Genomic DNA, 16,378 nt, shown 5'->3' on the forward strand with positions numbered 1-16,378 from the left:
GGTAAAATGGGTCAGGGGAGTCCCAATTGGAAAAAACATGGAGAAATGTACATGTGTTAAGAAACTACAGGAGCATACCTGTTTAAAAAAACATAGTAATTGTGGAAAAACCCTTTAAAAGGGGCTAATAATTTGCATTGTAGATTATATGCTTGGAAAAGTCCCTTTGATGCAAAACATGTGCAAGTATTTGCAGTGTAAGTGAAAGCATTCAGAATCTAAACCCATGACTAATCTTCCAATAGTCTTTGTATATTCATACATATTTTCACAGGGACATCTTTTGCATGGTATAATTACAGAATTAGCAGCACATGTGAGACTTTACGACAGTATAGAACCAGCGTGTGCTGTCTACAGCATAGCTGTTGGTACCTAGGGGCTTATTGCACATTTTGATCTGGGGCGCATTGGTTCATATCTAATATTCTTCTTCCTACCGACTAATAGACATTGCCTTAGATAGATGCAGGTCCCACCTCTGGCACCCGCTCCTATCTCCAGAATAAGGCCCTTGAAGTGAATGCAGAACAGCTGCACATGCGTACTGTGCTCTCTAGTCATCACTATGTGAATTCCGAAAGTAGCAAAGCAAGCTCGCTCGACTGTTTTCAGAAGTCCCATGGCTGTGAACAGAGACTCGCTGTGCATGCCTGCGCATTTTGGGGACCCCGTTATAGCAATATGCCTTCAATGTCCAAGCTGGGCCAACCTCTTTAAATTTGAGATAGAGGTGTATGGTTCAAATTGTATTCTGACTGTATTATTGGAACTAATAGTCTACCTAGTAGGCCGTGCCACTGAGTCCTTTCAACCATTTTTTATTTTTTTTTGCAATAAACGGAGGACCAGCATATTCTGTAGTGTTTTGCTGTAGTGGAATTTTCACACAGGCAAAATAAAGGATCAGACAGTATTTTATTTATGGCACTGCATATACTTTCATAAAAGGAGCGGATTATTCCAATATACTTGGTTCTAGAATTTCTATGGCCAATTCAGGAAACAGACGTCCAATCCACCAACTGGCAGCAAGTCAAAAACTCTTGCCAATTTTTTTACACTGTTGCTAAACTTCCTGTATAGAGAAACGTCATCTTACTCCAACTACAAAAACTCTCAGACGCAGAGATCCGGAAGCAAGCCTGACTTAACAGCACTTGCAGATCTGTGCAGTCGAGATGCCATGTTCTCATTTCACGAAATTAAATCCAAATATAAGATAACGCGCACCTGATTCCAGGTAAAGGGGTTGTGCCACTAATATAAATGTATCCCACCCAACAGATATCGATGTTCCCCAAATACCACCATTTATTAAAACGGCCATATTCTACAGTTTTTAGCCTACCATTGCACCCTGTGGCAAATCTGTTTTGATATTCAGTTGCTGTAGGTTATGTCCTGCATTGGAGCCTTGTAATGTAGGATGCACAATGGTCATTGGTAAGATCAAGGGGTGTGGTTAGGGACATATGACCTGCTGATGTCAGGACACATGGGACAGCAGATACATGACAAACCAGGAAGCGGGATTCAAGCATGGGGGATAAGAGAAAATGGTAAATGATGTAAATAAATAATAATAATAAAAAACAACAATCCAATACAGAATAGGAGGTAGTGTAGTGGATAAAAATAAACTTCAGAATGAAAAGTAGTTTATGGCACAACCCCTTTAAGGCACCATGTAAACCCATCTCAAGCAGTCCATTAACAGTTCTAAGATCACAGTGACCTCATGGCCTTATTTCAGCCTTTGTACCCATTTACTAGATACTAAATTACCGGGTGCCTTAGCTATTGTGGAGAGGATTTGGAGGTCGCTTGACTTAGAGGAGTAACAGGAGGTTACTGAATCTCACCTTCATGTCTCCTTTTCTAAAATGCAGATTCTCAAGATGTCGTGTATAGAAATTCTAGCGGCAGAGCCTTCCAGTATATGCGCTGGAGGTAAGTCTCCTATTTATATACACTCTGTAATTGTGATCGGTAATGAATATAGCAATAAGCATCCATTGAGATGGCAGCAGTATGCGTTCTCTGGGATTCAGATACTTTATTGTAAGGATACTACAGATTTTGCTGTTGCAATAAGGTAAGGATAGAGAAAGTTTAATATTCATATTCTTAATTAGCATTTTACTGCTGTCCTACATGTAACACAACGGGGGAGATTTATCAAAACTGGTGTAAAGTAGAACTGGCTTAGTTGCTTATAGCAACCAATCAGATTCCACCTTTCATTTATCAGAGCTTCTTTAGAAAATGTAAAGTGGAATCTGATTGGTTTCTATGGGCACATTAGTTTTGGTAAATCTCCCCCAATGTCTTTGCAGACTTTGGCCCAGACTTACTAACGTGTCTGCACCAAAAATCTGCCTAAAAGGTGGAGAAAATTGGCACATATAGGACTTCTCCACTTTTCCCAACATGCTTGACAAGGGGTGTGGCTTAGGGGAAAGAGGGATGGAGCTTCGTGGGAAAAGGGCAGGGCCTAAGATGCAATATTTTATATAAATTCGGGGGGAAAATCTGTCTCATAATAAGCCAACCAATAGCTGGTATAGAGTCAGAAAAAAGTGTCTATCCCTACACCAGCCTTATCATCCAGCCTGGGCCCTGTAGTAAATCTAGTGGAGGTCTGGAACGCCTGTGTGAGCTTACTTCATCTTTGCGATTAGTAAGTCTGGGCCTTCGTCTTTTCTAAAGATCAAGTACCTTTAAAAAGACAGGGGGGACACTGATCATATGTTCCCTGCACATAACTCACCGAGAAATTCAAGAACAGAGCAGGGGGCGTGTCTCAGACTACCTCAGACTGCCCGTAGGCACTGTAGCTAAGCTGTAGTCACAGGTCACAGCTGTGCTCTAATGGAGCTGAGCTAAGAAGCAGCCAGGGAGCAAGATGTGAAGAAAATAAATAGCAGGTAATCATCCCTGTTAGACACTGACTTACAGTTAACTTTTGAGCTCCTGAATGGAGGGTGACCCTAAATAATGCACTGAATTTAGAAGGGCATTATATTTATGGACTATGGGGGAGGTCTATGGGATAAATAAATAATAAATTACTGTACGTAGCAACAGAAAAAAGAATGGGACAGAGGCTTGTCTTAAAAATGTATGTTTGGGATGTGTGATTTGTAGCAGAGGGCTCAAAGTGAGAAAAGCAAATGACAGTCCTAAAATATTCCATGTATATGTGTGTGATTGGCATCTGCTTTCAGAGTCCTTTCAAGTGGTTGTCAGAGGGAATGGCTTCCGATACGCCCGGAATGTGGATCGAGTTCTCTGCAGTTTTAGAATGAATGATACAACTTCTCTAAGTAAGTATATTTTCCTTTGTAAGTATATCACCTTCTTCACATGAAGACATGTCTTTTCAAATCTTTTCAAAATTCTTTAAAATACCATAAAGGGGTTATCGGAAGCTTAAAAGATCCTCCCACAATGCCTGGCCCCTTGTATACATTATACTTACCTGTTCCCCGGGACCAGCGTTGCTCCTGAACCCTGTGCAGCCGCTGCTACATCTCCCCGTCATGCAGGTCAAAACATCAGCAGACGGAGGGGAGCAGCCAATAGCAGACCACGACGGGAAGGGGCCTCCCTAGCTGCTATTGGCTGCTCCCCCCTTTCATGGGATGTGTTGATCCGCACGACGGGGAGATGCAGCGGCGGCCGTGCAGGGATCCGGAGCGACGCGAGTGTCGGGGAGCAGGTAAGTATAAGATCCCCCAGGCATTGGGGGGGATCTTTTAGACTTCGGATAACCCCTTTAAGGTGCATTTACATGTGCGTTTCGCTGGTTCATCAGGTGATCAGCTGCACCTTTACACAGGCAGATTGTTGGGAAATAGCGTTCACAGGGACATTCTGCCCGAATCTGCCGTTTAAATCCACCTTTAGAGTTAGAGGAATTTGTGTGAAATTAGAAAACCTTTTAAAAAAAAATAATTGTTTGTTTTTACTGCTATTGCACTTAAAAGGCATTCACTTCAATAGGTGTTGAACTGTAATACGAGGCACAGCCTATTCACATGAGAGGTACTGTAATGTTGACTCTCCTTTCTAATCTTCCACCACTCCTTCTCCTTCCAGAGGTCATTGATAAGGAGAATAGAGGCTCATTGTGACCTATTAAAAGCAAATGGTCGCACATGCCAACTTCTGCTTCATTCCATCTCTTGGGGACTGATGGAGATAGCTAAGTGCAGCCCTCAGAAATCTTCTTTAGTCTCATGGACTTTGAATAAAGCAGCAATGGCCATGTGCAATTGTTACTCCTTTCTCCATTCTCATATAGAGTGGAGGTCCCAGCGGTGAGACCCACCAGCAATCAGAAACCAATTTAGATAATAATTGGTTATTCTGGGACAACCCTTTAAGAATGTAATTAGCACTCGCTGATCCAAGTTAGTAAGGCCAGGTTACATGTTTCTGCAGCATGTGGCCAAAACCCAACCCACAACTACCAATGGTCACACAATTTTGAAGGTAAGATTTATCAAAACTGGTGTAATGGCAAATAGTTTAGTTGACCATAGCAACCAATCAATTTCTGCATTGGGTTTTGATAAATCTTCCCCTTTGTACCTATAAAATCATGCCACCATTGGCCACCACAAGTGGGCAAGACGTCTGCCACATGTAGAAGCTGGAAATGATAAACTCAGCCTACATTTATTTGACTGTAAAGACTTACACTACCCTATGCTGTACAATGGCTGATATACTGTATAGGCTGACTTTGCTCCTCTTATAACCTTGATCTAACACATACATATCTGGTTGCATTTTAGATGAAAAGCCCCTTGTCGTGGAGGACACATACTTGCTGTGCCCCGCACCTGTTCTAGAAGAAGTTGGCATGTAAGACACAAGTACCAGACTGATCCTTATAAAGATATATTTTGTTATGTTAATACCACCCTATAGTATTGGCAGTGCATGCAATTTTGACCACCACTTCTATTGTATTGTCCATACATGTGCATATGGGGAATACAGATAAGCAAGTGAATAGAAACATAGCTATGGGGGAAATTTATCAAAACTGGTGTAAAGGAAAACTAGCTTAGTTGCCCAAATCAACCAATCAGATTCCGCCTTTCATTTTTCAGAGGTCCTTTGGAAAATTAAAGGTGAAATCTGATTGGTTTCTATGGGCGATTAAGTCAGTTTTCCTTTTGACCAGTTTTGATAAATCTCCTCCATCGTTCAGAGACATTGGACAGTAAAACAAAAAGGATTTGATTGTCACTACGTTATGCTGTGTGTCTGCTGCAGGACGGCTACCCTCTACGTCAGCATGAACGATGGCGTCAGCTTCATCTCTAGTTCTGTCATCATTACCAGCTCACATTGTGTAAGTAACAGAACCTCTTTAATTGTTTAGATGAGATCTTGTGGCTAATATGATCAATTGTACCATTTATATAATATATTTATGCTTTATTTATGCTTTGACTTGTTGAATTAGATTTTAAAAAAGCTATCAGACTTACATAAAGGCGGCTTTTCCCACAAATTATAAGTGTCTGATTGGTGGGGTCCCCACCAATCACAAGAATGGCAATCCCATATTCCCCACTTTAAATCAAGTGCCCGCTGCACATTTCCACCACTGCTCTATTCTATCTTCGGCACTCCTATAGAGTTGTTTGGAGCAGTAGAAGACATATGTGACCTCTGCTTCATTTAAACAGGATGATCGGTGGACTCCCAATGGTCTGACTCCAAACTTTCCAACCAGACATATATTCCATATCCTTTGGATAAAGCCTCATGCACACGAATGTTGTTTGTTTCCATGTCTGTTCCATTTTTTTTTGCGGATATGATGCAGACCCATTCATTTCAATGGGTATGCAAAAGATGCGGACAGCACACCGTGTGCTGTCCGTCTCAGTATATCTGTTCCTTAGCCCTGCAAAAAAAAAACAAGAACATGTCCTATTCTTGTCTGTTTTAGGCATTGTTTTGCGAATCCGCAATTTATGTTTATGTTTTGCGAATCCTCAATTTGCGGACCACAAAACACATATGGTCGTATTTTTTGTGGTAAACTACCCATAACCTCCTGAGCCCAAGGGTGTAATTTGGCCTTGGGGCAACTGCAACTTATACGTCCCTTGCTTCATTACTGAAGAGAAAACATAGATCTGTGGGTGTCTACATCGTTTTGAGCATTTGGTGTAGATCATGGATGATTAAAGAAGTAATCATTCTTTGTAGCAATGCTCTTCTCCAGCTACTTGATCCCAACAAAAAACATGAACACCAATTTAGAATTCCCTGCTACGGTAATTGACAATAAGGTGTCCAAACCAACCTGCAGCCCGCCTATATACATAAAGTAACTAGCTATCTTCCATGACTGTCCTTATTATGTTTGTCTTGGCTAATGTTGATGCTATTTCAATGAGGTGGGGGGTGACTGGTAGATATCTCTGATGCAACTTATCTCTGAGGGAATCAAAGGATTGGAGCAACTCTATTCCATGGTCACTGACCTTGTTTCCTTCAACAGGGGACATCTGGACATCTAGAGAAGTTGGGCTGTCCCATGCACAATACATAGTTGTCGGACACGATATAAATCTGCAGGTCCTGATGACATCTATCTACGATCAATATCTGCTATTTTTACATTTTCTAGTATCTAATGGAGGGCTCTGAGCTACTTTTCCCTGTGACAAGGAACTATTTTGCCACTATACCTCCCACCGAGAGCGGCCTTCATGCTGTCTTTTTATTTTGAGACAACATCTGGAACAAAGAAACTGAACTTCAGCTGCAGCAACTTAGCTGTGACTGAAAACTTTATGTAGGAAGCCACTGCCAGTAAATACTTAGAGAACTATCTGCGGTTAACTCTTCCTTGGAGAAAATAACTCTGTAATGCTTTGCCAAAGGGAGTCCCCAATGGTGGCATAGAGTGTCTCCATACAGGTTTCAATCCATACTCTCATGTGTAAAGTTCATCTTTATGTAAAAACCCAAATTGACCCATTCCTCTCCCCAAGGACTGCAATCTTGCTCTGGTCGAGCTTCACATATGCATCCAGTCTCCTCCCTATGCCCATTTATAATGCAATGTTACATTCTCGGTATGGACCTCAAAGTTCAACATTTGACGATCTCTAGATTTTCCGACTGTGAATAAGAAAGTTGGTGAGGAAATTCACCGCTATCAGGCTACATAGTGACATGAAGTCATCAGCACATTGCTGTAAAATCCATGTAGCAATTTTTGGTAAGTTCACTTAACACTTAGCTGCCCACAGTGAACCATTGAATTCCCAATTTTAAAGGGCATCTGTCTGTTGATTTGTGCCTATGAAACTAGCTGACCTGTTGCATGTGTGCTTGGCAGCTGAAGACATCTGTGTTGGTCCCATGATCAATAAAAGTGAAGAGGGCATGGCAGTTGCAGAGAGAGCAGAGCCTCTAGGTGCTCCTAGAGGCTCATTTCCATATATTAAAACATAATTTTTCTCAGCAATGCGGGCACATATGAACATGGTACGAGCACAGATGCCTTCAGCTGCCAAGCGCACATCAAACAGATCAGTTAACTTGAATTAGGCGCAGATTCTAACGATAATTTTTTATTTCTGGTGAAATGTTTTCACTTCTGAACAGATGACATCATCAGATTATAGCAGTCACATCTAATATTATTTCTTCTTTGGTCCTCCGGGGTTTGTCCTGGTAACCTTCTACTGAGCTGCCGCTCCGTCTACCACTGTGGGGATTAAAATCAAATGAACATTAGCTTAGACAGGCACAAGTCACATTAAGTTCTCATTTGTGTACATTTCCCTAATCTTTTTTTATGTGTTTTTTTTTATCCTTGTTTTCATACAAGAACATACTCTGCCATCGTTGGACATTAACATGTAGGAATTCTTTTGTGGGCTTTATTGTAGATGTGTTATAATGAAGTAGTGGCAGTGATCCAAGGCAGTGGCTAGAAGACTTCCAACACATCTTGGAGTAATAAATGGAGAGATGGATGTCTCGATTGTGGAGTCTTGTGCTTTTGACTCTGAAGTATATGCTATCCAAATGGATCTAGGTGTTTCTGTGTTCTGGAGACAATAAATGATTCTATCAATCTCCATTGGATCAGCATAGACCATAGACAGGTTTACCATTTTTACCTAATTCCACTTGTCCTTCCTCCCAATGTTCACACCGGCAATAAACATTAGTTGTCTTGACACCATATAGGCTTTTTTGCAAGATCTATGTATGTATACCAGCAAGCTTTGCCATAGTCAACATATGTGGTCATTCATCATAGAGATATAGCAGTCCTAAATGTCATGCAACTTTTTTAATGCTATCTAATAACTTAAAATGAGGTTCTATAATGAAGAAAATCCCTGTTCATGTGCCCATCATAGCAAGGGTTTCCCATATAAGAGTGGCTCCAATATGGTGGATTCAAGCCAACCTTGTATTACATCGACTGCCATTAATTTGGGAAATGCCCAACCGGTTGCAGGATTCCCTGTTTTTTGCTGCCTATCAGAGACACTGATTATAGGGGTGTGTCACGTACTTGGCAACATACAGTAGTTTTCATAAAATCACAGTTTATCAGGTGCAGAATGAGCTGTGCGCTGTTTGAACCAGGAGTCCTCTCAACCATGCACACTCACTTTGGAGTCATTCATGTTCATGAGATTCTGGAGTAAGCTGTCAATCAGCGGCAGGAAGGGAGAGGGAGCCTGCTGCTTGTGAATACCAGGACTCCTGAACTCATGCATATTATTAAGAGAATCAGGATAGGCGTCCTGCGGCGATCTGTTGTAGATTAAAAGGGTTTTCAGAGATTTAAATACTGATGATCTATACTCAGGATATCTGATTGGTCCGACAAGCGGGACCACCCCCAATCAGCTGTTTGAAAAGCCACTGGTGCTCCTGTGAGTCTTCTACTGCGAGCGCCCCTGCCTTCTCGAACAGCTAGTCTGTGGGAGTCCAGGATGTCGGACCCCCACGATCATATACTGATAACCTATCCAGAGGACAGGTCATCAGTATTAAAGTCTCGGAAAACCCCTTTAACTTGTTGGGTCACTAATCAAGGGACTATGGGAATCATTTATCAAGACAGGCATTTTAGACACCAGTCTTAATAACCCATATATCTGGTGGGGGATCTGCCAAAGTTATGAAGAGGTGCAGAACTTCGGCATATACTGCGGCAGTCTAAATTTAAGCCAGCTTCCTAGCTGTCTTACATTTAGACAATTTTCTACTCCTAAAACAGGCGTAAAAAAAGATGAATGAGGTGGGCCTACCTCCCCGTCCCCTTCCCCACCCACACTTTTAGACTTGGCGTGAACGGGAAAAATTCGCAATCTGCACCAGAAAAACATATAATATGTGTATATTTATGGATAGTAAATGACCCATATATCTTTCTTGCGGTCTCAAACTCTACCTTTTTGGAAAATGCCCAGTTTTAACCTCTCTGACCATATTTGTAGAGCAGAATTGTGCTAAAAGAGGTTGGACCACATTTTTTTTTTTATCTGTCCACAGGATAGGTGATAAATGTATGATCCCTGGCTATCCAACTGCTGGGACCACCACAATCAGTAGAACAAGGGTTCCATGTCTCCCTTCCGAATGGAGCAGTGGTCACTCATTTGCACTGACAATGATAGCCAACTGCTGTACTTGGCTATCTCCATAGTATTGCACAGGAGTGGCCAGTTCTCCTTTCAGATAGAGGACTGGTTCCTCGTTCTTGTGATAACTGGTCTCAGCAGTTGGATGGTGCAATGCGGTACGAAACTATGTTATAACTTATTAAATTATAAATGATGACATCACTAATAAACTAAACATATATTCAGAATTCTCGACAATTCTATGATGGTAATAAAAACATGCTATTATGTCCCACAGGCGGACGGGACCATCTTGGCTATTGCCCTGCTCATCTTATTTCTCCTTTTGGTTCTGGCGCTGCTGTGGTGGTTCTGGCCTCTGTGCTGCACTGTGGTAAGTGTCAGATCTCAACGTCACATTGTATTGCAGGGGCCTGACGTGACCTTACGTGGGTGGAATGTGCTTAACCTCAGTTGTTTCCCTTTGTTTTACTAATGTCGGTCATCTTTGTATAAACTGAAGTGGAGAATCATTGGTTTAACGTCAGGAAAGCCTACTACATATAAAACATGCCCCATAAATCTACTTGTATTAAACAAGATGACTACTTAGATATCGTAGTGCTAAGATTTACTGATGCAGTGCTTGTATGTTTCGTACAGCAAATACAAAGCATGCCAGCATTGTTATTCTTCAGCAGTATGTACATCAATAAATAACACTACACCATAGAGAGTATGCTTTTGGGTCGGCTTAGGTGGATTTCAAACTCTATTTTGCAGTGTCTGCTTGCCCTACAATGTAGTGCATATGTGAAACGCATCTATAGGCCTTCAACCACCAAAAAGGGATGGACATTGTACATGTCAATCTCCAAAACAGGAATTATTTAGTAATGTAAAATTAAATCCTGTTTGCTGTTTGATCCGTGGGGGATAAATAATTTAACCTTGAACATCCAAAAAGCCTGAGGATTAAAAAGTTTCCTCTGTAGATCTCCACCCCTCTCAGGTAATCTTACTTTTTCAATGCCCTGTACCATAATGTGATTCACATCCCCTCCATGATGGTGTAAAACATGATGAGAAACTGCCAAAATATGGCATAATGTGTTTTTGTTTCCGTTATCTTCTTTAATTGCATCTGACACCATTTATCGGAGATATATGTTTGGAACAGAGATGAGCGATTGCAAGTGAATCGAGTGCAACCAGAGTTTTGAAAAATTTTGAGTTGCATCCAAAACTTTTGGTGATCTGATTGAAGGCAAATTTAAGAGAGAGATAGGCAGAGGGGAAAAAACGATTAAAAAAATTGTTAGAGACTAGACAGAAAGTCCTTGGAGACCTCAGGGTGTCATTCACACATTTTCAGCCTGTTGGAGTACTCTAGATGAAATTGGTCGACTGGTTTGGCTAAATTAAAACCGAATGATATTTTAAGCAATTGGCTCATCTGTAGTTGTAAATCATCCAGGTGTATACCTCTGATGGATATGGCAAAACGCCATGTGAGAAGACTCTTCTGAGAAGGGGTCGTCTGGTTCAGACAATCCCTTTACGTTTTTTTATTTTCTATTAAGGGGATTGTCTTAGTTTGTCTATGCAGTAAAAATGATTGGGGAAGGCTTCAGAGTGGCAAAAAGAAGTCGTACTGTAACCCTACCCTAACAGATCCCTCGCCTGACACTTACCTGATATAGCATCTAGTAAAAGCAGTTATTTCAGCTGGGGCATCTCCACAAAGGTATTCACAAGCGCTGTGGCATCATGGCAGCAGTTTAATAATAAAAACCTGGCTGACAGGTTCCCTTTAAGGCTAGACTGATGTAATATAAATTCCTGGAAATCAGCCATACATAGAAAACTTGGACTGACATTCAGAAACCAGTCCAGATGCTGCAGTCCAGAGCACAGCTCAGGGAAGAGTGATGAAACCCAGGTCTGTCCCTGGGGGCAGTTCTGATTGCCTGAGCTTTGTTGGAGGCAACTAGAAGCTGTGCTACATTTCTGTTCTTCTTTATGGATAGTTTTGTATGCACACATGTCAATGTGCATTCTTCTTTGTCAAACCCCCTTTGATTACCCATCCTTATTACAGCAAAAAACTGCATGAAAATGTATACAGTCAGTGTGCAGAGCTCCTCCTGTAAGATTAGTCATCTGCACTGTAGACTGTCAAACACTAAAGGCTCATACACACATATGCAATGCACTGGCCTGCATTGGGGAGGCATGGTAGTCGGAGTTGGAGAGGATGGGGTAGTGACTAGAGATGAGCGAATTTTTCAAAAATTCGATTTGCCGCTTCGCCAAATATATTTTTTTAATTTGGTTAGATCTGAATAAATTTGAGGCAAATTACGTAAAAAAAAGGCTATTTCTTGGCTGCAGAGAGCCTTTATAATGGTGTAGAACACTGTGCCTTGCAGTAACACGCATAGGGAGTCTGCTTTGGTAGTGAAATAATACTGTGAAGGCTCGTTCACACGAACATGTGCTGAACGTTGCCGTATTGTGGACCAATCTTCTGGTTATTCGACGACGTGGTTGCGATGGAGAAAACATTCCAATAAACAATATCTCTCCACCTGGAGACGAATCCTGTCAAGATTGATGCAAGTGCGGTATCGAATGCTCATCAGGCCAGATACTTCTGGAATAACCTGCCTGGCATGAACAGGCCTCTAGTACCTATAGACAATGAGAAGACAAAGCTTCAAGATTGTTTGGATCCCGGAAGAGTAAAGAAGTTCATCAAGATTCAAACCATAACTACCTGGTCTCTTTGTCAGGGAAAACATCACGAGTTTCCAGTCATCGTGGATGGGAAAGAGGACATCCTGTGGTGCACGGATTCCCCCCACACTATACGAACATCTCAGAAATGAACCGCTGCTCCAGACAGAAGCTCCTGGGAAGGTCATGGAGTGTCCCGGTCATCCAGCATCTATTCACCCCACTGAAGGATTATTTTCAAAGTGTATAGAAGCCACACAGGGCCCCCACACTGCAGATTTATCATGGAGACATAATGCAGATTTTATAATATTATTATATAAAGAAAATAAAATAAAATAATGAAGCCCCTTTGTCACCTGGCTCCCAAGTGTGATCAGCTACATCATTGAGTACTGTCTGCACGTCACTGATGTCCTCCTCAACCATCTCTGGGTCAGGAGCCTGACTGCTTGCAACACCAGCCTCCACGCCACTCTCCTCATCACTACTCATCAGGTTGAGGACAGGTGAGGGCACAGGGCATACTCCCGGGCAATGCCAACTAAGGGTTGTGTCTGACAAACCCCCCGACTCTTGGCTGGGGGTGTCTGATGTCACTTGGGATGAAGTGGATGACCGAGTTAACCAATCAAGAACCGCTGGGTTGCTGGTCAACACACAACTGCTAGATGACACCGGGAGCTCAGTCCTGCTGCCATGCCCCCTTACTCTGCTGCGACCTCTGCCTGCACCAGAAATATTTATGCCTCTGCCACTCCTGTGCATGGCCTGGCACTTCTCTGTCTGACATACTTGTAGATGAACTAAATAATTTAAAAGCAACAAATATATTTTTCTTTCTGTACTAAAATAGGCCACTAAACACTTTCAACACAAATAACAGCAACAGTGAAGTGCGTATATATTTTTCTTTTTGTACTAAAATAGGCCACTAATGGCTTTTTAACATAGCACTTGCACCCCAATAACAAGAACAAATAGCTGGAATGACAGAGCTGTCTAATGGCTATTTGGATCGCCAAATAATCTTTCCCTGCACTTGTAAATCGCTTTTCTAGCACTGTCCCTAGTGCCTTCTGACATCTCTCCCTGCTGTGAAATGATTCCTCCCTATCCTTTCCCTGTAGTTATAAATCCTTTTTTTTTCTTGTTGTTTTTTTCGCAATGAGGTTTTTCCAATTGCTGTCCCTAGCGCCTTCTCACGTCTGTCCTCATGTCTGAATCTAAGATGGCCGCGGTATTTATAGGGCTGTGACATCACAGGGCTGGCTGGATGCTGATTGGCTGCATGCATGGCATTATGGGTCATCTCTCCTTCCCACAGTTCCTTGACCCATATCCTCACACTTGTGGCCGCCATTTTAGGAAAAATTGCGGTTCGCTACCATAAAGCGCGAGGAAATTCGCTTTCGTTGAGAATCAAATTTTTCCTTAAATTCAGATCGAATTCCACTTCGTCAGCTTCGATTCGCTCATCTCTAGTGGTGACCATGGCAATAGAAGGTGATAGTAGTCCTCCCATTGGTTAATCACTCTCTCTCTCTAGTGCTCCCAGGAGCACCTTTTCTTCCCTTCGGGCATACTCTGGGCTTTTGGGGGTCTACTGCCTGGCTGGGGTGCCCTTGATGTTAGGTGGATGGCTCGCAGGTTGCAAAGCAGGAGGGCAAGTCGAGGCCCGGCAGATGATGGAGGCAATGACTAGTCCTGTTTGGTTATAATAAACAGAGTCTCTCTTTACTGAATAAATTATGAGAGTTGCAGTACTTTTAGCAGCAACAGACACAGTCCACATTACCACAATAGGCACTAGCAATGATGGTAGTAGTCCTTCCCAAATAGCCACAGGCATGTAGTTCCATTCTCATTAACTCTTTCTGCAATTCTCGGGCTGCGGAGTGCAGATCTTAGATCCGGGTGGCCAGTCCATCTCAGAAGCAGTACACCCTTTCCACTAGCAGTAAAGTCTTTTGCCATAAATATGCGTTTATCTTACTGTCTTTCCAGTATGGCCTTGAAATGGTTCCCAACTTTCTATGAATGTCTGTTCTTTTTCTCTCTGGGACTGCTACTACAGTTGTTTTTCTGGCAAGATTAAACCTCAGGGATAGAGGCTACCTGGACCAGACCTAGCTCTCAGCAGCTCACACAAAAAAGTCCTTCCTCTAGGCCTGCTCAGCAAAGACTCACTAACCAGGGAGCAGGGTGTTATCTGTTATTCACAAATTTGGGGATTTAGAGAACACTTTTACCATTTAAGTTCTTTGGCAGTAAACCACAACATTAACTCTTTAGCAGTTATCCTTCACAAAATTAATCCTTTACCAGTGATCCACTGGGTCACTGCACATATAGATCTGTAAGGAGTTGCCATAATCTGCTATGGGCCTATATTGTACAGTACATCTGTGTGACTCAGTGTATTATGGAGGAACACAATGCCTCAGGGTAGCACCATACGTGGTACAAAAAGCCAGAGATGTAAGTTGAACCTGGGCCCCAGTGCAAAATTTGTGCCAAGATCCCCATATACCATGTGTGATTTATAATACTGGTGTCTATTAGAAAGGCTACCAGATCCTGCATGCAGCTGTTACCTCTGCAACCCCTATAGCTATGCCCCTTCATGGAATATTGACCTATAGGGACTTTGTAGGCTGCCGAACAGTGGTTGTCTAAATGGCTTTGCCATTTGCTCGATCCCCATACATGGCTCTCAGTGGGTGTACAGGTATATCATTTCATGATATTCTCTAACTGCACCACTACTTATTTTAAGTATATAGCTAAAAATGCAAAAAATAATGGTTACAATGCAGTAAAGAAAGTACAGTTTGCAAATTGATTATTAAATTCACTTATTATATTTTTCCGATATTTAGATGATCAAAGCACCTCCCCCACCACCAGAAGAAGACAGTGAGGTAAGAAAAAGTCAATGTACTACACCTCAATGATCTATGTTCTTTGGCTTCTGCATTTTACATCTATTATGGGTCATAACTGGTTAAATATTTGCTTTCCCAGAACAGTCCTACCTCCTATATTTCATACTCTCTAGTGTTGGGTTTGTTATCTGCCTCTATAGATTGTATGAGGGTATAGATGTGGTCTGTGTTCACCTCTCCTGCATCCAGTATCTGACTACAACCAGGCACCTATGACACCACAAGATCTTACATTAATATGCATAGACTATTGTGTTCATACCCGTTGTAACAAAGTATTAGCATGGCAAACCTATGGCCACCATTCATCATACCCATAAATTACAGTTCTCCCACTTAGGGTTAGAGGGGGAATGTCCTTGTCAAGAGTTACAACCTCCTAACCCTTTGCTGAATGGCAACATAAAAATTGTATTTAAAGTCTTTTGAACTTTCTCTTCACGCAGTATTCGCATAGTGATGACAATTACATCCATACATTTATATGGAAATTTCCTTTAAAGAGGTTCTCAAGAACTTACAATTATAGGGGGACATTTATCATTTGAGAGTGTTTTCATGTCACTTTTAAGTCTGATTTTTCATTGTGTGGTTGCACCAACTTTATGAAATGCCGAACAGTATTAGTTGCAACTGCATTGCGTTGTATGACTAGTCTTATAAAATACACCAACATGCCTGGCCCTGGCAGCATTTCTGCAAAATTCCCATGTGTTGTATATAATAAATATGCCATGATCCATGCAACTTTGAGGACGTAGGTATATCGGAAAATTTCTTTTGCAGGTAAGTTAGAATTAATTAAGGTAGGATGGTTCCTGCTGGGTCCCGGAAAGTCTGTTTAAGTAGAAATCAGATGAATATACATATGACAAATAAATATAAATATTCTTATAGACATTCAGACAAAGAATTGTATTATAAAGTAACGTGATCTTGACGTAAAATGGGCTGTCTAGCATCCATATGGGGGAAGCAGCGTAAATTTGCACCGTACAATATCTTAACCCCTTAAGGACGTAGGGTGTACCGGTACGCCCTATTTCCCGAGTCCTT

General features: G+C 41.8%; 1 protein-coding gene across 2 annotated transcripts in view; it reads left to right on the plus strand.

Moving 5' to 3' along the window:
* ANTXR1 (ANTXR cell adhesion molecule 1) overlaps positions 1 to 16,378 on the plus strand; it is a 207,805-nt gene that overhangs the window by 75,447 nt on the left and 115,980 nt on the right. For both annotated transcript variants that reach the window (XM_044279268.1, XM_044279269.1), the window contains 6 exons: positions 1,893 to 1,953; positions 3,231 to 3,329; positions 4,806 to 4,875; positions 5,293 to 5,371; positions 9,934 to 10,029; positions 15,257 to 15,298. In XM_044279268.1, coding sequence (XP_044135203.1) covers positions 1,893 to 1,953; positions 3,231 to 3,329; positions 4,806 to 4,875; positions 5,293 to 5,371; positions 9,934 to 10,029; positions 15,257 to 15,298 — 447 coding nt within the window. The remainder of the gene's footprint in view (positions 1 to 1,892; positions 1,954 to 3,230; positions 3,330 to 4,805; positions 4,876 to 5,292; positions 5,372 to 9,933; positions 10,030 to 15,256; positions 15,299 to 16,378) is intronic.

The sequence above is a fragment of the Bufo gargarizans genome, chromosome 2, assembly GCF_014858855.1.
Source record: "Bufo gargarizans isolate SCDJY-AF-19 chromosome 2, ASM1485885v1, whole genome shotgun sequence".
NCBI lineage: Eukaryota > Metazoa > Chordata > Amphibia > Anura > Bufonidae > Bufo > Bufo gargarizans.